This window comes from Oryx dammah, unplaced genomic scaffold (genome assembly GCF_014754425.2).
Source record: "Oryx dammah isolate SB20612 unplaced genomic scaffold, SCBI_Odam_1.1 HiC_scaffold_24, whole genome shotgun sequence".
Classification (NCBI taxonomy): domain Eukaryota; kingdom Metazoa; phylum Chordata; class Mammalia; order Artiodactyla; family Bovidae; genus Oryx; species Oryx dammah.
The window spans coordinates 84,450,288-84,470,546 of record NW_024070208.1 but is presented as its reverse complement, the minus strand read 5'-3'; the positions used below and the strand labels follow the sequence as shown (position 1 = coordinate 84,470,546).

Sequence of the window (20,259 nt, the reverse complement as noted above, 5' to 3'; positions counted from 1 at the left end):
GCAGCAGCAGCAGTATTCCTGATATGAAAAGTCATTTATTTTCTTTTACAAGTGTTTTAAAATTAATTTAAAATATGTTTAAAATCAAAGCAGCAACATTCCGGTTGAACACCATATTAAAAAAAACGTGATATGCTTCCAACACTGTAAATATAGAGAAAGAAGATCAAAGAATGCAGGCAAAAACAAAGCTGGAAAACAGGGTGGGCAGAGGGTTTCTGCTTCCCAAGCTGTGCTGAGAAGGAAAGGCAGGACTCAGGCCTGGTGGTGTGTACAGCAAAGGTGTCAGGTGTCAGCCTTTGAAAACCGAGGCCAATTTTTTAAACATGCGAGAAGCATAACAACTCACAAAGCAAGATAACAGAAAGGACAGTGGCTCAAAAGACTTCTCAGCTCCTAAAGTAATTTATCCGTCTACTCACAAGGGCTGGATGACAAGTTCCTGAAATACGTGCATCTTCAAAGCCTAATTGGAGCTTCTCTCTGTTGATCTGATGTCAGAACAGCAAATCATTATGGTCTCGAAAAAGAAGAGTGAATATTAATTGAAAAGTTCATTGGAATTTGAAAGACTGTTCACTAGTTTCAGTCTATCAATCACTAACAATCTTTATAACGATGGAGTTGGGTACCAAAAGCTCGGGAATCACAAAGCTTTCCTTGGAGGTGGCTTGAATGCGTTTTTCCAACCATGTCAAATGTGACACGGAAGATAGGAAATGTGAGAATTTTAAATCTGGCCCGGGTCCAGGGGAAGGTAGAGCAAGCACCTCATTACATGGCGATGAAGGGAAGGTGAGTAGCCAGGCGTGGAAACTGTCTCCCGTGGGACTCAGCCTCAGAGGAAGGGAAACTGAGGCAGCGGCATATGGCCACAGAATCCACCATCTTCTCGCAACATCCATCACCCCGAAGCACTGGGCTAACATAAACTTTGGACTTCAGTTAGAAAAAACGTGTCCACGTTGCTTCATTCATTGTACACCGCCCTAATGCAGGTAGTAGGGCTTCCTTGACGGTGCAGAGGATAAGAATCCACCTGCCAACGCAGGGGACGTGGGTTCGATCCATAGTCTGGGAAGATGCCACACGCCTTGGAAGGACCAAGCCCTCGTGTGGCAAGCACTGCAGCAGCCCTGCTCTGGAGCCCGCCTGCCGCGACTCCCAAGCCCGTGTGCTGTAGCCGCTGAGGTCTTTGCCCCTGGAGCCTGTGCTCCGCGGCAAGGGAAGGCCCTGCAGTGAGGAGCGGCGCCATCCGCCTCCACGAGAGAGGAGCCCATGCGGAGCAACAAGGGCCGAGCACAGCCCCAAACGACCAAGCTAAGAAGGTTCGTGACAGGGGAGACTGTGTGCCAGGCGGATGCGGGCGTGAGCGCTTCTGCACCATCTACTCAGTTTTCTCTAAGTCCAAAATGACACTAAAACCCACTGTCTACTTGTCATTTTTTAAGAACTCACAGCCACGTGGGAATGTCACAGGGCCACAGCAGTCGCCTGAGAGGGCTCCGGGGCCAAGGCTGGAGCAGTCTGAGCAGGAAGATGGGTGATGACGAGCACCCACAAGTGCACAGCGATGGAAGCGCGTCGTTGAATGAACAAACAGGTGGGGGAGAATAAACTAATCTGCACGCAGAAGAAATTTAAAGAATCTGCGTGAATATTCCACGCCGAGGGGAGGGGACCACAGCGCCCTCCTCCCTGCAGCCGGGCTGCACGGTGACGGCCTCCCAAAGAGCAAGAAAGAGAGAAGCAACCAACGCCGCCCAGGGCGGCCGACCGAGGTCACAGCGGCAGGGAGACGCCCCGATGTACTGCAGCCTTCGCGAGCTGTGGTTAGGACTGTGCCTCGCCTCTGCGGACTTGGCGCATTTACTTTGAAGCCATTTGTGACCAATTTTGGTTTCAACATACTTCTTAAAACGCTTTCTCATTCCTCCTGTTCTGTGTTCACTTTTCTTTCTTATTTTTAATGGATGATTTGTTTTTTTGCTGTTCTATATTCTACTGTATCATCTGTCTAGAGCGAGGGAAAGAGCTTGAGTTATTTCAAGGGACTGGCTCGCGTGAGTGTGAGACTGGTGACAGTCTGCAGGGTGGGCTGCAGGCTGGGGAACCAGAGAAGAGTTGGTGCTGCAGCTTGAGTCTGAAGGCCGCCTGCTGGCAGACTCCCACCTTCTTGAGGAGGGTCAGACTTTTGTTCTATTCAGGCCTTCAACTGATCAGATGCAGCCCACTCACACCATTTCCTCAAAGGCCACTATTTCCATGTAAATCTCATCCCCCAAACGCTCTCTCAGAAACACCTAGAACAGTGTCTGACCACACATCTGGGCACCACGGCCCAGTCGAGGTGGCACAAAACACACCCTCACAGCCTGAAGCTCCTGGCGGGGCTGCCCCTTGCACCAAGCGGGCCCCCAGCTCTGGGCTTAGCTTGGGCTGCAGTGTCACGCTGCCAACTCACCTGGTGAGCCACGGCTTTTCGCCGGAGCCTGCCCCTTCTGGGACCTCAGCTGACGGCCTGCAGCCGCCCTGCACGGGGGCACACACTCTCCCGGCTCCCGTTGTGCAGTGGGCCTGGAACAGCCCTGGTGAGACCACAGGTGCACGTCTCCCTAGAGACATCGCTTCTTCCGGAACGAGTGCTTGCCAATTTGTGGTCCATCTCTGGTTGATTCCATGTGCCATGTCTTGGTTCATTTGGGCAATTTCGTCCAGTTTCACACTTTTTAGAAAATTCTAGTGGAAATGAGTTACTTACGTCGTCACTCATCACTTCTGTGAGTCCCACTGGCTTCACGTATCCTGAGGGCCTGTCCTCAGGCCCACACGCAGCTACAGGTGTATCTTCCCAGTGAACTGACCCTTTCAGCAGCACGAGATTCCCTCTCTGTCTCGGACACTCCTTGTCTCCAAGAGTATTCTACCTGATGTTAATGTGACCACTCCAGCCTTGCGACACTCGCTGTTTTCATGGTATATCTTTTCTCTGCTCATTTACTGCCCACCAATGTACGTGATTGCAGCCATGAAATTAAAAGACACTTACTCCTTGAAGGAAAAGTTATGACCAACCTAGACAGTATATTCAAAAGCAGAGACATTACTTTGCCGACTAAGGTCCGTCTAGTCAAGGCTATGGTTTTTCCTGTATGGATGTGAGAGTTGGACTGTGAAGAAGGCTGAGCACTGAAGAAGTGATGCTTTTGAACTGTGGTGTTGGAGAAGACTCTTGAGAGTCCCTTGGACTGCAAGGAGATCCAACCAGTCCATTCTGAAGGAGATCGGCCCTGGGATTTCTTTGGAAGGAATGATGCTAAAGCTGAAACTCCAGTACTTTGGCCACCTCATGCGAAGAGTTGACTCATTGGAAAAGACTCTGATGCTGGGAGGGATTGGGGGCAGGAGGAGAAGGGGACGACAGAGGATGGGATGGCTGGATGGCATCACGGACTTGATGGACGTGAGTCTGAGTGAACTCCGGGAGATGGTGATGGACAGGGAGGCCTGGCGTGCTGCGATTCATGGGGTCGCAAAGAGTCGGACACGACTGAGCGACTGCACTGAACTGAACTGAATGTACATCTTTGTATTAAAATAGGTCCTCACACAACCTGTGATTAAGCCCTGCTTTTCTCCTTCACTCCTTCTGCCGATCTCGGCCTTTGACAGGGTGTTTCATCCACTATCAGACTTGCTGCGGTCATTAGTGTGGTTAGGTTGGATTTATGAACAGTTTTGAAAGCCTGCTTTTTGTTTTCCTCTATGATTTTTGTTTCACTCTTTCATTCCTTCTTCTGGATAATTTGAGTCATTTTGAATTCTGCTTTATTTGCCACTGAGAAGAGCCATCCTGGTTCTTTAGCAAATCAAGGAAAGGCCAGACTCTGCACACACACAAGGGGATCCTGCTGTGTTGAGGAAAGTTCAGGCTGTTTGGGTTTTCACGTTTTACTCAAACATCTCCATCCCAAATCTCGGGGTCCACTTCTTCTTAATTAGCAAGCCATCCTTAATAGGAGAGACTTGGTAGGACTGTGTATTCAACTCACATCATAATTTACAACTCGAACAATGAGGATTGGAGTCTGGTCCTCAGTTCTGATGACTCTGCAGGTACAGAATAAGAGATTTCTTCTCGGGCTGCTACTGGGGTCTCTGGTTCTATCCACAGCTGCACCTCTAGCTAGAAATGCAAGGGCCCCAGCTTTCCGCCGCACAGTCCACACCACGCGGCCTCTCTGCAGACATCACCGCAGCAGCCAAGCCCCCTCACCGTGGCTGCTGAAATCGCCCATGTCTTGTCATCCGCAGGTCTTTGTGTCAAGAAGCCACACGGTCATATAAGCCTTTTCGCTGGTCCAAAGGCCGCCCCCTCTCCCACTGCTGTGTGATTAGTTATCTGGGGCTGGGGGCGTTGCTGTGGTTGTTCAACAGCTATGTCTTGTCTGACTCAAAGTGTTGGAGCCTCAGCTGGGGGTGGGGAGGAGCCCACACCGCTCTTAAGAGAAGCTAGAAAGGACTGATGCCGAAGCTCCAGTACTCTGACCACCCGATGCGAAGAACTGGCTCATTTGAAAAGCCCCTGATGCTGGGAAAGATTGAAGGCAGGAGGAGAAGGGGAGGACAGAGGCTGAGATGGTTGGATGGCGTCACGACTCAGTGGACATGAGTCAGGCTCCGGGAGTTGGTGGTGGACAGGGAGGCCTGGCGTGCTGCGGTCCCTGGGTCACAGAGTTGGCACGACTGAGCGCCCGAGAGAACAAGACACTCGGGCAGGTGCGGATGCTCAGCCAGGGCAGAGAATCATAACGCCCTCGTGCTTCCATAAACGGGCTTCTTCCACCGCAAATGAAAGTAGAAGCAACGGCCCTGTGAAATGCGCGCCCTGTGAGGGCGCTCCCGGGCGCCCAGCGCCCCCTGCAGGGTCACCTCCGCCAGGCGCGGAGCGGCCGCCACGCCTGGAGCCGGAACTCTTCCGCCGTGGCCGCAGTGCTCGGGGGGAACTCTGAGGCCTGCGCCCCCGTGGCCCCGCGCGCCCGGAAGAAGCGGGGCATTGTGGGAGGGGCGCGCGTTTCGGCGGGTTCCGTTAAAATGGCGCCCTTCTTGCCGGCGCTGCCCGCGGGGCCTTAGCCGGTGGGGGAGCCGGGAGCCCGCGGGGCCGGCGCGGGCAGCCCCGGGCGAGGATGGCGACCCCGGACCAGAAGTCGCCCAACGTCCTGCTGCAGAGCCTGTGCTGCCGGATCCTGGGCAGGAGCGAAGGTAGCGGGGCTGCGGGCGGCTGCGAGGCGCCCCCGGGCCCGCAGGGTCGGAGCGGCCGGGGGAGGGGCCGGGCCGGCTGAGTCACGGCGGCCCGCGCGCGGCGCCTCCTGCCGGGGGCGAGGAGCGGGCGCCTGGGGGGCGCGGAGGCCCGCCTGCGGCCTCGGCCCCCGGGGGGCGCCGCTGCCGCGGTCTCGGCGCTCGCGGCGGGAGGGGGCGGCGGGGCGGCCCGGGAGGGCGCTCCGGGCGCTGGAGCGCGGCGTTCTCGTCCCCTGAGCACCACGGCGTGGGCCGGAGAGTCTGCGGGTTTTGCGGGAAGACTTGGAGCGGAACTGAAGCGTTGGGGCGGCGCCTTGGGCTCCCGCGCAGCCTGCCCGGCGGTCTGAGCGAGCCCCGGGCGAGCGATGGCTGTTTCGGTTCAGCCCGTGAGGTGAGCCTGCCTCCGCGCGGGTCTCGCTCCAGTGTCCGCTCTGTTCCTCTGAGAAGCCTGGGCTCCCCCCACCTGCAGGCACTGCGCGAGGTGCCGGTGGCGCAAAGCGGGAGACAGGGCCTCCCGCTTGCTGCTGACGGTGGAGGGGAGCCGGCGGAATCGGCGCGCTTACAGTGTGGAGCAGTGGGGTGCCTGCGGAAAAAGCGCGCGGGGCGGGTGGCCGTTGCGGGAACGCAGACCCGAGTGCAGACAGCGGGGTCCCCGGCACCCCGGGGCCAGGGTCTTAGGCGGGTGGCTGCCTGGCTGTCTTCGTCGTTTGCCTCCAGCGCGTCCTGCGCTGCGAGTTGCCTTTCTGATTTGACATCGGGATCTTCCAGACCTGAGGATACCCGTAGACACCAGGGAGCTGACCTTGGTGGTCAGGACTCAGGCGCGTTTCATTGGGGTTTGCTTTAACCGGCGGGCCCTCAGTTGTCCTCGAGTGATGCCACACGTTCCTGAGTTACCGTGGTCACAGCTGGACTCTCTGAAGACGTTCACGGTGCCCATCGTGTTTCTCAGGATATTTTTTTAACATCTGAGGATCCTGTCGATAGACTTAGCTTCACCCATTCTAGGAGGCTGAAAAACTTCTTTTCAGAAAGTTATGCACCGCCCTCTCATTTAGAACTTTGTCTAAATTAAGAGTAAATAGGCTCCTGGACACCTTAAACTTACAGAGTGATGTATGTCAGTTACATTTCTACAAAATTAGAAGGAAAAAAAAGTAATAACTTATGCAACCCTCTCATAATAAAATGTAAAATTCACTAAAATGATTCTCTCTTTCCTCTGGTTTGGACAACTAGGATTGCCAAACAACTGTATTCACGTTTCCAAATTATGCTTCTGTTCACTGAAGAATTTATAAGTCTTTAATAACTTCCCCTGTTCTGTTATGATCTCTTCTACCTCATGAGTAAAGAAGCAGTGCTAATTGCTGCCTTTACAGTGTTTGAGATTTTAAAAGAATTTCATTAGTGGGTGTTCTGTTTGTTCATTAACTAGAACATTTGATTACTTCATTTTCTAGTGATGTTACAAACAACTGGCCTTATGCTTTTATGATATATTGCTTTTTTAAGACTATGAAATTGAAGCTATAGACACTTGTTACTTTTTATGTGAACTTCATATGAATTGTTTTTTCATAAAGTATTTTTAAAAATTTGTAGTTGTACTCAACAGACCTTCAGAAACAAAGCTCTGAGCTCTAATGGTGCTTGATATTTTTATAAAGTTAGTGTAACCATTATTTCCCACCTTTTCCTACTTAAAACACTTGTGGGTTTGCTGGAAACACCCAGTGTCAGCCAGTGACAGGAGAGGTCTCAGCGCCCCTGAGCCTCCCCGGGAGAACATTTTACTTATGACATCTTTGGGTAGTCAGCATTTCTGTCTTTGGAAACGTTGTCCTTGACATTACATCGCTTCACCTCTGCCGAAGCAACGTTGCTTTCCTTACTCTGTAGTCCTGTTTCTATCGGAGATTAAGGAGAAGTGCAGGAGTTTCTGTTGGGTCGAGTGTTTCGCGCAAATGCTTAGGTGGGGCTACAGTCCCCTGCACAGTGCTGCCGGACGATGACCTGACCCGGAGGCCCTGTGTGAGGGTCGCGGGAGCCCCCGTGTGGGCAGGGATGGGTGTCTTGGTAGCTCATGGGCCGCAAGTGGTGTTGCTGTGGGTTTTATGATTTTTGAAGATGGTGAAGAGCTCTTGATGAAGTTCCAAATAAAGAATGGCCTTACTCTTGGGGAAATGAATGTGTATTAGATATACATTAAAACTTGTCATGTATTATTAAAATGTTCACTAAATGTTGATTAATGGGTATGTTACTTTTGAAAGGTTTAGGCTTCATCTGAAGATTGTACTCAATGGGCTCGTTGGTACTTTAAATGAATTAGTATTTAAATAGTTTACGTTTCTAAAACAGTATAGATAGATGTGACCCCATAAAGAAAAACTCCCAGGGTCCTCAGTCTTAGAAGGGTAAAGGGGACTTAAGACCGCAAAGCTTGAGAACCACCAACCTAGAGCAGTGTTTTGGTTTTGTTTTTGAGTGTTGCTTTTCAGCTGGCTGTGTGGTCAGAGTGGCGTGTGACCCCTGAGAAGCTGATGCACGCTGCTGCTCTGGGGAGAGGAGCTGGTGGCCAGACAGTGGTGGAGGGGCGGCCTCCCTGTGTCCGCCGGGGGCCTTTCCGCCGCGAATGCTCTCAGTGCGCCCCGTCTGCTGAGACTGTGGTGTCTGGCACACAGGCATTCTGACCTGCATCTGGGCTGGGGATTGGTTTAAGAAAAAGCTGATGGATTTTCCAAGTATTTTATCATTAGCAGGAAAGAGAGACTGGAAGTGTGGCTGGCAGACAGACATGGAAACTGCAGCGTGGCTGCGGGGGTGGGAGGGACATGAGAGACTCATGGACTTGTGCAGAGGGTGTGGAGATGGGGGTGTGCTTCTGGCACCGAGGAGGCCTGGATTTGTGGTTGGAGAAAATTCAGACGCTTATGAAGCTCTTAGACTGGGGATTTTTGTCTGATGTCCCTGAGCATGTTGTTAATGGACTATTGTTTGCAGAGCTCAGGATCCTGGTAGTCTAAAAATAATTTTTAACTAAAATAGTTACACAGCTCTCCTTTTAAATATGTGATTTCAGTGACCCTTTTAATATTTATAAAATTAAAGTATTCTTGATGTAGGAAATTGCGTGTGGAGCAGCGTGAGGAAGAAGATCCCCCGGGAGCCCCGGGAGCACTCCGCGTCCCTCCCTTTGGCTCTTCCCTCCGCGTGTCTCACCCTGGCAGCACCAGCGTTGTGCGAGCTGGTGTCCGAGGAAGACGCCGTGCGTGTGTGTGCGTGCGTGCGTGCGTGCGTGTGTGCGCGCGTGTGCGCGCGCGCGGCTGCTGTGGGGAGCGGGGCGGCAGTCTGGGAGCTGGGGGGAGGTCAAGGGTCTCAGTGGGCCTGAGCGGGTCCTCGCTGGTGCCGTGAGCCGGGCTCTGCTCGGACCGCGGGACTGGGGGGACGTCGCTCCAGGGGCAGGAGGGGCAGGCGCCTGCCCCTCAGGATGCTGGACGGGCTGGAGGCTGTGGCGCGGTCGCGGAGGGACGTGCTGGGAGAAGCCGGGTCAGCAGGCTAGGAGAGAGCAAGTGAGCCGGGACGGCGGTGGGCACCTCTCTGGCCCCGCGTGCTGTAGATCCGTGCTCGGGTGACAGCCGGGATGCCCCACAGCACTGTGCTCGCCGCTGTACCCGCCTGGCCGCGCCTGACGCGCCCTGGGGCTGCCTTACGGCCGGGTGCCAGCCGGGGGGAGCGAGCCTGTCTGCAGTTCCCGCGGCTCCTTCGTTTACTGGTCCGCCTTGTTTTCTTTGCTCTCGTAGCTTTATGCCTTCAATCTCCCTTTTCCTCATTTTAGTGGGGCTTCTGAAGGGCGTGGCAACAACGTGTCTGTGTCTAAGCCGTCCTCTTTATCTGGAATGGCACACGTGGTCAAAAGTTACTGCCCCTATTGGCAGCTTGTGGCCACTCCTGGTGTGTGTGTGTCTGAATGCACACGTGAGTAAGCCCTGAGTACCGTGGTGTGTGTGTGTACATGTGCGTGTGTAAGCCCTGCTCCGCAGGTGCCTTGGGGTGTGTGTGTGTGTGTGCACACACGTGTGAGTAAGCCCTGCTCCGCAGGTACCGTAATGTGGCTGGGACTTTGCCTGCTCTTTAGGATTATCTATCCAGTTGGTTTCCTGGCTCCGAGCAGCTTTCAGACTTGGTGGCCTGTCGCTGTCTTTCTTTGCCCATAAAACACTGTTTAGCCCTTCATCCTGTTGCCTTGTGGCCCTTCGGTCCACTCAGGTAGGGCCTGGGGCAGATGGGAGGGGGCTGCCCAGCGCACTGTCTTGGAGAAGCGGGAGCTTCAGGTGGTCACTGCTGAGCCTGACTGGCCGTAACTTGCATCCTCTGTTTACCTTCCAGCCGATGTGGCCCAGCAGTTCCAGTATGCCGTGCGCGTCATTGGCAGCAACTTTGCCCCAACTGTTGAAAGAGATGAATTTCTAGTAGCTGAAAAAATCAAGAAGGAACGTATGTATTTTTCTTAAGCATTATCTCCTGTTGCATTGTTAAACTTGTCAAAGCTTAAGAATATGTAAGTGCTCCCCCCAGATATGTATCTATATTTCTGTAACTCTGTATGTACATAGTAATGTAGGGACGGCTCAGTTCTCTTACTAGAACATGGGAGGCGGGGTTGTTTTAAATACTGTTTCAACAACACAACTTGGGTTAAGAATGTGAGGAAGAGGAAAAGACTTAATATCACTTGCTGCTTCTCTTGCGATTCACAATTTTAATCCTACGCGCCTTTTGAGCAGGTAACCTAGCATATTATCTTGGCAGTTAAACAGCCGTGTGAGTTGAGTACTGCGTCTGTTGATTGTCGCCATCCAGAAGTCCAGTGCTTTGGAACTTCCTGTTGAACGTTTTCTGAGATGGTACCGAAGCTCTCCTACACCTTGTCGCCTTAGAGAAGAAAGCTGCCCGTGTGTTAGCGCCTGGTTAGGAATGGGTCTCTGCCTGTGTGTTCTCGGAGAGGCTTTGAGCACCGGGACCCCCTGTGAGAGCCGCTCCCGTCCTGGTCAGAGGGTCTTCCTCTCTGATCGCCAGGCCCCCTTCCTCATAGCTCCCGGGCCTTAGGAGCAGGTCCTCGCTGCCTGGGATGCAGCCTTGGACAGTGCGTCCTCCCTGCGGGCCTGGCTGTCGCAGGCGGTAGCGATGCCTCCTAGGAGGAGGCTCCCACGGCATAGTTTTACCCACCTGGCTGTTGCATTATTAACGATAATAATATTGGCCGGCGTCTGCGTGGAAGTCCTGTTTCAGAGCTGGGTGCTGTGGCAGCTGGGGGTGGGGTGAGGCCCTGGCACGTGAGCAGCTGGGCCTGGCGGGGGCTTGGTGAGCCATGCAGGACTGAGGTGGCTCAGATCTTGGGGTGTTCTAGCATGTAGGTGTATTGAGGTGGGGGTGGTAGGCCGCTGCAAACATGAACTTTCCCTTCTTGTCTGTAAAACTGAACCTGAGGCCATTGTAGTTCCTTCTTGATCTCTGATGCTTAGCACATTTTGGATCACTAGTGAGGACCCCAGTACTGGGTGTGTTCACAGACCTTTTGCTTTGCAGTGCCCAGATCCAGGCCCCTGGTGGGCATGTGACGCACGCTGGGAGCAGCTGAAGATAGTCTGTCTGGAGAGTTAGAGGCCGGGCGGCCGTGCTGTCGAGGGGGTCCTGAGGGTCTGTTTTCAGGAAGGAAGTTGTAAGCATGTGCAGATGGTGGTTCTGCGTGCTCTCTGCGGTTTGAAGCGAGGCTTGCTGTGTAGACACAGTGCTCTTCCTTTGCCGGTTACCCGCTGGTGCCCACAGCTGTTTGGGGCCCCTGTCTGAGTGCCCGACCCTGGCGTGGGCCCCGGCTGCCTCTGTCAGCTGACTAGCCTGGTGGCACTCTGCCTCACCGGCTCTTCACTACTGTTTATAGATGGAAATGATGGGGTTTTCAGAGATTCTATTACTTCAGCTCGTGTTCACGTGAATTCTTTGATTCCAGCCTAATTGTGTTCATGATTTACAAGTATCAGTTTTTTGATGACTTGATGAAATTCATGGAACGGACGTGACTGGTGGTTCTGACTCTTCAGCTCAGGAGCCCCTGCAGACGTCAGTTACCTGTTGCTGTGGGGACGGTGTCGTAGGAGCGCACTTTGTGTCACTAACTCACTCATCTCCGGCCTTTCAGTGACCCGGCAGAGGCGGGAGGCGGACGCGGCGCTGTTTTCAGAACTTCACAGGAAGCTGCACTCACAGGTACGCTCGGAGTCCACGGGCGGCGGCTCTGCACGGCCGCGCTGCGTCCCGTGGGGGCCCCGGAGCGCCTCCGGCGCTGCCAGGCTCGGGGCCCGCAGTCCCCTCTGCTCCGTCTCCTGTGCCCGCACGATAAGCGCAGCCTTGTTTGCGGACCGTTTTGGCTCCTTGGTGCAGTTGGGTTGACTTGGATTCATTGCTCTGAGCCTGTTTTTCCATCTCTGATAATATACATGAAGTTACGAAACAGGAACTTTTCTGTGTGGTCATCTTTAGGCAGATAGTCTCAACCTGCTGCATCACTTGGTTTTCCTGAATTTTTCTCTATTTTTAAAAGCAGCTGCATCTCAGGTGTCATAGCCCAGGGTGCTCGTCGGCCTTACCAGGGCTGCAGTGTGAGAGACCGGGGTGCCATCCCTGAGTTGGGAAGATCCCCTGGAGAAGGGAACAGCTCACCCACTCCAGTTTTCCGGCCTGGAGAATTCCACAGACTGTAGTCCACGGGGTTGCAAAGAGTCAGACACGACTGAGCGACTTTCCCTTTCAGGACCCTGAGCGGGAGATTGGTCAGTGGAAGCTGTTGTGGCTGTTCGCATTGGCCCTTCCTGTGATCACACTTTGAGGCGGTTTGATTTGAACGGTTGCACGGTTGCTTTCCACAGTTCAGTTTGGAACCCCGAAGGCTTATTCCTGAAGTAGTCATGTTTTAAATAGTAGCCAACTTCCTGGGGCTCAGGGCGTGGCTGAAGGAGGATGGGAGGTGTCAGGGAGCCGTGTGCCCGCTCCTTGTTGTTGCTGAAACGTCTGGTTCTTGGAAACTGCAGCTGTGGTTGCTGTTTCGTCCTCTCTCCTGCCTATCAGGGCCTCTGATCAGGGTGTCCGTGGAAACTAATGGGATCTCTGTGACAACCGTGCACGAACCCTGGGGTGACTGCTGACTTCTGAATGTTTCAGGACCTGGCTTTCCCAGGAATGCTTGATGCCAAGACCCACATCTTAGACTTTAGAATTATTTTCTTTTTGTCTAATATTCTTTTGTTATGGCCCAAGTCAGGCTTACGTGGGGGAGGCATTCGCACATTTCATGATGGCACTGTTCTGAGAATCACTGTGTTTGGGAAGCCGGCTATTGAGAGGGTTGTTTCAGGGACGACATGCCGTGCGTCGGGAATAGGGTAATCTGAAAGCTTGTGCGCTTCGGGCCTTGGGGTGAGTTTTCTGGGGTCGAAGGCTCCCAGGGCTTGGGCTCTGAGAGCGTTCTCTCGCCTGCTGCTGGGGCACTGTGGCCGCGCCTGAAAGTGGGTGTGTTCGGGCGCCGTGTCGCCACATGGGTTTTAAGATGCGTTTCCATTTTGGGAAATCAGGATAACTTAGGAGAGGGGACGGTGAAACCGTGGGGTAGCACAGAGTTTTTCTTCTAATGTTTGCTTTCTCAACAGGGAGTTTTGAAAAATAAATGGTCGATTCTCTACCTCTTGCTAAGCCTCAGTGAAGATCCGCGCAGGCAGCCCGGCAAGGTGAGGCTGTTTTCACATCGCGGCGCCGCCCCAAGGCACGGTGTTGTGTCGGGATAGCTACACCAAGTGCTGAGAAGAATTGGCTTCTGTACTCAAGAAAACAATATTAGAAAAGCAAAACACTTGTTTTCTGGGCAGCCATGAGGGTCGAGAGTTTTTTCCCTTTATGTTTAAGGGCACTTTCAGTCATTGTGCTGTGTTTCCTTAAGGTGTCTTTGAGGATCCTGTTACAGCGTTGCTTCAAATACCAGCACTGGTCAGCGAGAGCGGAGCTGCCGCCGCTCAGGCTCCTGCGGTGCACACTTGCTGTGAGCCCCGCTTCACTGTTCTCTGAGTCAGAAGAGCTTTTAGGGTTTTCTTTTCGGATGTCACGATGAGCATTAATTACTGTTATATCCTGAAAAGCTCCTTGTCTGTGGGTTCAGGTTTTGACCCACGCAGTGTTTGAAGGTGCGATTGGGCAGCTGCCCGAGTCCCCGAGGGTCTGGTGTAATGAGGTGCCCCACCCCAGAAGTCTGAGAACTTAGGAGGTTGGAGAGCATGCGCGAAGGGGTCAGCTCTACCTTGAAAGCCACAGTCTTGAGTAACGAGCCTTCTTTCCTTATATAACAATGCCAGACTTTTAAAGCTATTTGAGTAATTATTTGACTTCTAGTTTGCTTAGCTTCTGAGTAGAGTGTTTAGTTATCAGACCATGTGGGAGTCTTGGAATTCAGAAAGCTTTCTAAAACTTTTATTGGCTCGAGCATACCTCAGAAATCGGCTGATTTATCGTTTGATGAGCTCAGCACATCTTTGACCGCGCTTCGCAGGTGCTGCGCTTGCCTGCTTTTTTGTAAGTGGGAGGTTTGTGGCAGCTGTGCCTTGTCGGGTGATGGGTGCCATTTCAAGCGGGAAGGCGTTTAAGGTGTGCGTGTTGCTCTAGAGGCCTGCTGCTCTGCCCGTTCAGCAGACGGGCAGCGTGCGCAGGGCCTGCAGGCACGCTGGGAAGGCGGACGCTCGTGTGGCCTGCTCTGCCATTTGCTTCCCGGAGCTGGTCTGGACTCTCTGAGGTCTGCCTGTGCGACTCCGGGCACAGAAACGCAGCTAAAGAGAGACGGAGTGTGAGCTGTCTGTCGGCTGGGGACTCGTGTGATTCTGTAGCTGCGTTCTCAATGCGCTTATTTTCAGGTCTCCAGCTATGCCACGCTGTTCGCTCAGGCGTTACCACGCGATGCCCACTCCACGCCCTACTACCACGCCCGGCCTCAGACCCTGCCGCTGAACTACCAGGAGCGCAGCGCCCCGTCAGCCCAGAGCTCGGGCAGCCTGGGGAGCAGCGGCATCAGCAGCGTTGGCGTGCACACCCTCAGCGGCCCGACCCCGCCGCCCCCGTCCCTGCTGCCAGGGTAAGCCGGCACTCGCGCGGGTCCTCCGCGGAGGAGGCGGGAGCGGCCTTGCTCTCAGTCCGGCGTTCAGTCTTCAGAGTCTCGTGCATGTCCGGGGTGTCTCAGCCCTGGGTCCGACGTGCTCTGGTGGGAGTCAGCTGTCTAAGCACACCCTCCAGGTCGCTCTCGTCTGCATTGACCGTTGGGTCGGCTGCCTCCTGACCTGGTAACGCAGCTGCTGCGGCAGGGCCGGCTCACAGGGAGGTCTGCGGCGCCTTCGTTGGTGGGAACTGGGTGTGGGCTGGAGCAGCCGCCTTCAGACGATGTTTCCCACGTGAGCGTGATCCGGCGATGCTCCTGTCACTGTGTCAGTCAGGTGAAAGTTTACTAGAGTTACTGGAAAACAGAATGTGTGTCCAGACACAGGGATTACAAACAGAGCCTAGGACTTTATAAAGACAGCACCATGTACCCCAAAATTTAATCTCAGACACATTCTGGCTGCAGGAGTCTGGCTGAAACACACTTTCTTATTTTCACCTTTAATATAAGTAGCTGAAATAATTATTGTCATGATATTGAAAAACCGGTATAAAGAACTGTGAACTGAAGTGGTCGTTTAGACTTTCTCTTGAATTTGGAACTATACTCAAAACCATCGTTTGATCAGTGTCTCCCCTGCCGGGGGCGGGGTGGGGGAGGGCTGTCTCTGGGTCCTTGTGGAACTCCCTGGTGGGCCGCCCGCGGGCGTCACTGAGCGCCGTCCCGACGGGGGTGGCCTCTCCCTACGGTTGATGTTGCTCTGTGTGAGGCTGGCTGCAGATCCCACTGTTTGCGTCAAGTGCTGTGAAGGCTGAGACATAGACAGGGCAGGGGGCGGTGTCATCGGTTTTTACTCAGCAAACGTGGATGGGTTTCCAGGGTAAAATCATCAGTGAGCCCTAGAGTGCTCTGAGCTGGGAGTATATGTGGGTGTTTGCAGGAAGAGCCGGGTTGGCCTGTGACAGCACCGGGAGGGCTGTGCAAGAAGCGGGAGGAACCTGGGGGCTGCAGTCAGGGAGGGACAGCCGCGTGGGGCTCGGGCTCACACGGGCCAGTGGCTCAGTGTGGTGACTCGGGAAGCGCGTCTGCAGCGTCTCAGCGACCTCTGTGACTAGCCTGGCATGCGGACCCAGCAGGCACCTCCTCTTTTCAGACAGTCTCACCCGGGCCCGGGGACGGGCGACTGTCTCCGGCAGCAGCTGGGCGCCCGTCTGGCATGGACGTTGACTGCAAGCCAGCCTTCTTTACAAACCACTATCTCCAAAGGTGTCCCCAGCGCGGCTTCCCGCAGCGTGACGCGGCCACGGAGAGACGGGGACGCGGGCGGTGAGTGAGGACGGGCTCCGGGTTCTCCAGGGTTTGCAGCCGACAGCGTCCCGCGCGCCCCGTGGGGGCGCCTGTGCTCAGGGGCCTTGTCCCCCAGCCCCGCCCGTGCTCACGACTGCCGGGCGTGGCCCTGGGTGTGCGCCCTCCTCCTCCCGGCCGGCCTGTTTCTGTTTATCTGGTGTTTGTGGAGGGTCGTTCTGTGCTGGTGGCCGCCCCGGAGGGCCCCCGCCTGTGCTCGGACGGGGCCTCTCCCATTGGAACCTCGCCTCTCTGGGCCTTGCCTTCTCGTGATATTGGGTGACAGTTACGTTCTGAGCTGGCCTTTGTTCCAGGGTTTGTGGGGGTCGTAAACCCTTTCTGGTGTGTTAATGCCTTTGCTCTGGTGGGGCTGGAGCCAGGCTTACACGCCTGCTGCGTGGCTGGTCAGTGTTCTGACACCATATGAAATAGTTATCCACCCCTCTGGGATTGGTCTGTGCTCCTCTTAGGTCATATGTTAAGCTCCCACAGAGTGCTTTGTCTTTGTAAAAAGGACTTTTGGAAGACAAACTATATGATCTCCATATGCTCTTCAGAAAATCCGTTTTTTTTAAAATATAACTTCATATTCTTTTCCATCTTAAACTCATTTAGCTTTAAAATTTTGTTCTGGTTGCAAATATATTACCTAAACGAATTGTGTCGTGCAGTTCACCTACGGAAACCATGTTACAGGTGCCGTGGAGGTCACCGAGGCAGCCCTTGTCAGAGACATCCTGTACGTCTTCCAGGGCATAGACGGCAGGAACATCAAGATGAGCAGCGCTGACAACTGTTACAAAGTGGAGGGGAAGGTACGGTGCCCTGGCCCGCTGCAGCCCTCACGAGTCAGGGTGGCTGTCCCCAGGGCCAGGCGGGAGCCACTGGTCTGGGAGGTGCTGCTCGTTGGCGCGGGTGGTCTGCAGGCGAGGTCCTGGCCCCGGTACCGGCTCGTCCTCCACGCTCACCTCCTCCCTCCTGTGGTGCTGGTGCCAGGCTTACCTGCTGGACCGCTGTCCTGGCATCCGTGCTCTGACACAGGTCCCACGTGAGGCGCTCCTGCCCAGCTTTGCTTCCTCCGGAGCCTGCCTTTCTCACAGTCCTTCTTGCTGACGATCTGTCCTTCTGTGTCTCTTGGCTGAGGCTCAGGCAGCTGGCCTCACAGACGGCCCTTGCCACGCCGGGCCCTCCTGGGGTGGCGGCCCTCCCACCTGACGTGTGTCTGCGTCAGGGCGCGGCCTGTGTCCCGGGCCTCACTGTCCTCACGTCAGGGTGGTGTGTTGGTGATCTTTAAGTTCCTCGTGTTGAAGCCTGAGAATCACAAACATAGAAGTGCAAGTGGTTGGAAAAAAGTAACGATGAAAATTCCAGCGTTGAAAGCATTTTTTTTTACCTGTGGATGTGTGTGCTTTTCAGGCAAACCTGAGCAAGTCCTTGCGGGACACGGCTGCGAGGCTGGCCGAGCTGGGGTGGCTGCACAACAAGGTCAGAAAGTTCACGGACCAGAGGAGCCTGGACCGCTCGTTTGGGCTCGTCGGCCAGGTGTGTGCTTCGGTGGCAAGGCGCCTGGGGACTCGGCGGCGCTCGCCTCAGGAAGCGCTCCATCTCCTTAGGACCTCATGTGAAAGTCATCCTGGGGCGGGTCCTTTTTACATGAAGCAGGCTTGATACGATGCACTGTGTCAGCCACGGTCCTCTCAAGAAAATAGAAAGCACAGTAAATATTGACACAGCTGATCGACCAGGAAACTTTTTTACTGTTTAACGAATATTTAGGAACACTGACTTGTCCGAGTCACTTTACGTATTTTAGTGATTTCCCTTTGACCTAAAATTCTCTCAGTTAAAATTTGTTTAATTGAAGGATAATTGGTTTACAGTGTCGTGTTTCAAGTATATATCAAAGTGATTCGGTTATGTATGTATATGTTAAGTTGCTTCTGTCGTGTCCGATTCAGCGTGACCCCATGGACTGTAGCCCACCAGGCTCCTCTGTCCATGGGATTTTGCTCACCTGAAGCTAACACGGCATTGTCAATCAACGGTACTTCCACGAACCAGAGTAAAAGGCGTGTAGCTAAGGATGCAGCGTCAGTGTGTGGAGGGAGGAAAGACCCTGCAGATGATGAGTGCGGCGCTGCGCCTCTGCTGCGCTCCTGCAAAGCCCGTGCTGAGGCGGCCCCCGACACCGTTTAGTCCGTGTATTGAGGTGGTTCACCTGCACGAGCGCCGTGGACAGAAGCAGGCTCGTCTCGGCCCCGAGCTGCGCCTCAGAGCCGTCCCGCGCAGCTGGGTGGCGCCTGTCCTGACGCAGCGACCACGTCCTGCCTCTCTCCCCACAGAGCTTCTGCGCGGCCTTGCACCAGGAACTCAAGGAGTACTACCGGCTACTCTCCGTTCTGCACTCCCAGGCAAGCCCTTGTTTTTATTCCATCATGTTTTTATTCCATCATGATCTGAAACGTTACAGAATTCCACTCTCCAGAATCCCTACATTTCCTCCTACGTTAATTTTAAGGTTTGGTGGTCCTGGTGGAAGGGTTGGGCCCCTGTAGAGCTGTGTTGTGTCCTGGAGTCAGCGTGCGGCTCGCTTTCAGGGTCCTGTCGGCCTGAGGCAGACCTCCTGTATCTTGAAGGGGCTGTCCCCTCCCAGAGGCCCTCTGTCTTGCTTACGTGAGGATCACCCCTTCCCCGGGACTTGACTTGGGCTGGGCTGTGCCTGGGCTCCTGGGTGCCTGTACTCAGCTGTCCTTTTCTTCCTGTTTTTCAGCTGCAGTTGGAGGACGATCAGGGTGTGAATTTGGGCTTCGAGAGCAGCTTGACGCTCCGGCGCCTCCTGGTGTGGACCTACGACCCCAAGATAAGACTGAAGACCCTGGCGGCCCTGGTGGACCACTGCCAAGGTCATTCTGCTTGGTTTCAAGGCAGCTCTAGGGAGCGTCACTGAGGCTTGACTCTGTGTCTGCCCTTTATGCATGACAGCCAGAAGGGTGCTACCAAAGACAGGTGGATAGGCTTGGACTTCCAGGGGAACAACCCGTGGGCCAGGGTTCACGCCCGTGGCGCTCAGGACCTCCCTGAGATGAAGTAGGGCTGGGGGTCTGGTCCCCTGAGGCCTCTTGTGCTCTGGAGCCCCCGGGATCACGGGGCTCGTCGGAGCTGCCCTTACTCCGCAGCCTCTCCTCGGCCTCCCCCGCGCCCCCTTGGCCCCAGCTCTGGCTCAGCAGCCGTGTCGCGCGCCCCCATGCGTGCGTCTGCCTGGGCCTCTCCCACCCCCAGCCTGGGTCTCGGCACTCTGCTCAGCGCGCGTGCTCTCCTGGCCGGAACCCCTCGCCCTTCCCTCGCTTTGTCTCTGCGCCTCGGCCTCAGCGTTTGTGTCCCCTGTGGCTCCTGTGTCCCCAGGAAGGAAGGGAGGCGAGCTGGCCTCGGCCGTCCACGCCTACACCAAGACGGGGGACCCGTGCATGCGGTCCCTGGTGCGGCACATCCTCAGCCTGGTGGCGCACCCCGTCCTGAGCTTCCTGTACCGCTGGATCTACGACGGTGAGCTGGAGGACACGCACCACGAGGTGAGGCGGCCCGCAGCGGCTTCTCGGAGCAGTGGGGCGCCGGGCGCACCCCGCGGTGAGGCAGGCCTGCGGGGTCTCGGAGCAGCGGGGCGCTGGGTGCATCCATGGGCTGGGCTTGCGGGCATCTCCTTGGAGCAGCAGGGCGCTGGGTGCACCCGTGGGCCAGCCTGTCCTCCCAACACCAGGTCGAGCAGAGCCGTGTGCGATGGTGGGAAATGGTTCTCCCCGTAACTCAGGAGCCTGGGCCATGTCCCTGCTCCTCAGCGCGCTGGCGGCAGAGCTGGGGCCTGGGTGTCCTGCGTCCTGCTCTGTCCTGGAGGTGGCCATTGTGTGTTCTGATGCTGTCACGGTTATTGGTTAGCTGAGCCAGGCTATCTATCTGTGTATTTGTATTGTACACGTTGAAACATGCTTAGTTCTGCTAGAAAGCAATGTATTTGTCTGAAAGTCACTGTTACAGTCATCCCGTGAAACTGCAGGCTTCTGACCAGAAGTAGAGAGGGCCCGCCGCTTGGCCTTGACACTGCGTTATGTTAATAAAGAAGGGGACCAAGTGGGAGGTGTAGCTTTTAACACACAGTAAGCGGTTAAGAAACGCGTGGATTCTAGAGTAAATGTGGCCGTGACCTTGGCAAAGCCCAGGGGTTGGCCTGGGCGGAGTGGCAGTGGGAGGTCCTGGCCCTTGTGGCTGGGCTCCTGGGTTCATCTCGGTCCTCGTGGGTGAAACTGCAGGTGAATAATGGAAATAGATGGCAGCACACTGCCCCGTCCCTGGTGTGAGCGCAGGCGGGGCCCCGTGCCTGCGCTCTGGGCGCCCCGCCCCCTGGTGTGAGCGCAGGCGGGGCCCCGTGCCTG

General features: G+C 55.0%; 1 protein-coding gene across 2 annotated transcripts in view; it reads left to right on the top strand.

The window, feature by feature from the left end:
- Positions 1–5,060: 5,060 nt before the first annotated feature.
- TUBGCP3 (tubulin gamma complex associated protein 3) overlaps positions 5,061–20,259 on the top strand; it is a 37,723-nt gene continuing 22,524 nt past the window's right edge. For both annotated transcript variants that reach the window (XM_040267465.1, XM_040267464.1), the window contains exons 1-11: positions 5,061–5,262; positions 9,691–9,798; positions 11,501–11,568; positions 13,005–13,082; positions 14,253–14,470; positions 15,645–15,817; positions 16,532–16,650; positions 17,252–17,377; positions 18,178–18,246; positions 18,606–18,738; positions 19,238–19,404. In XM_040267465.1, coding sequence (XP_040123399.1) covers positions 5,187–5,262; positions 9,691–9,798; positions 11,501–11,568; positions 13,005–13,082; positions 14,253–14,470; positions 15,645–15,817; positions 16,532–16,650; positions 17,252–17,377; positions 18,178–18,246; positions 18,606–18,738; positions 19,238–19,404 — 1,335 coding nt within the window. In that variant the 5' untranslated portion in view covers positions 5,061–5,186. The remainder of the gene's footprint in view (positions 5,263–9,690; positions 9,799–11,500; positions 11,569–13,004; positions 13,083–14,252; positions 14,471–15,644; positions 15,818–16,531; positions 16,651–17,251; positions 17,378–18,177; positions 18,247–18,605; positions 18,739–19,237; positions 19,405–20,259) is intronic.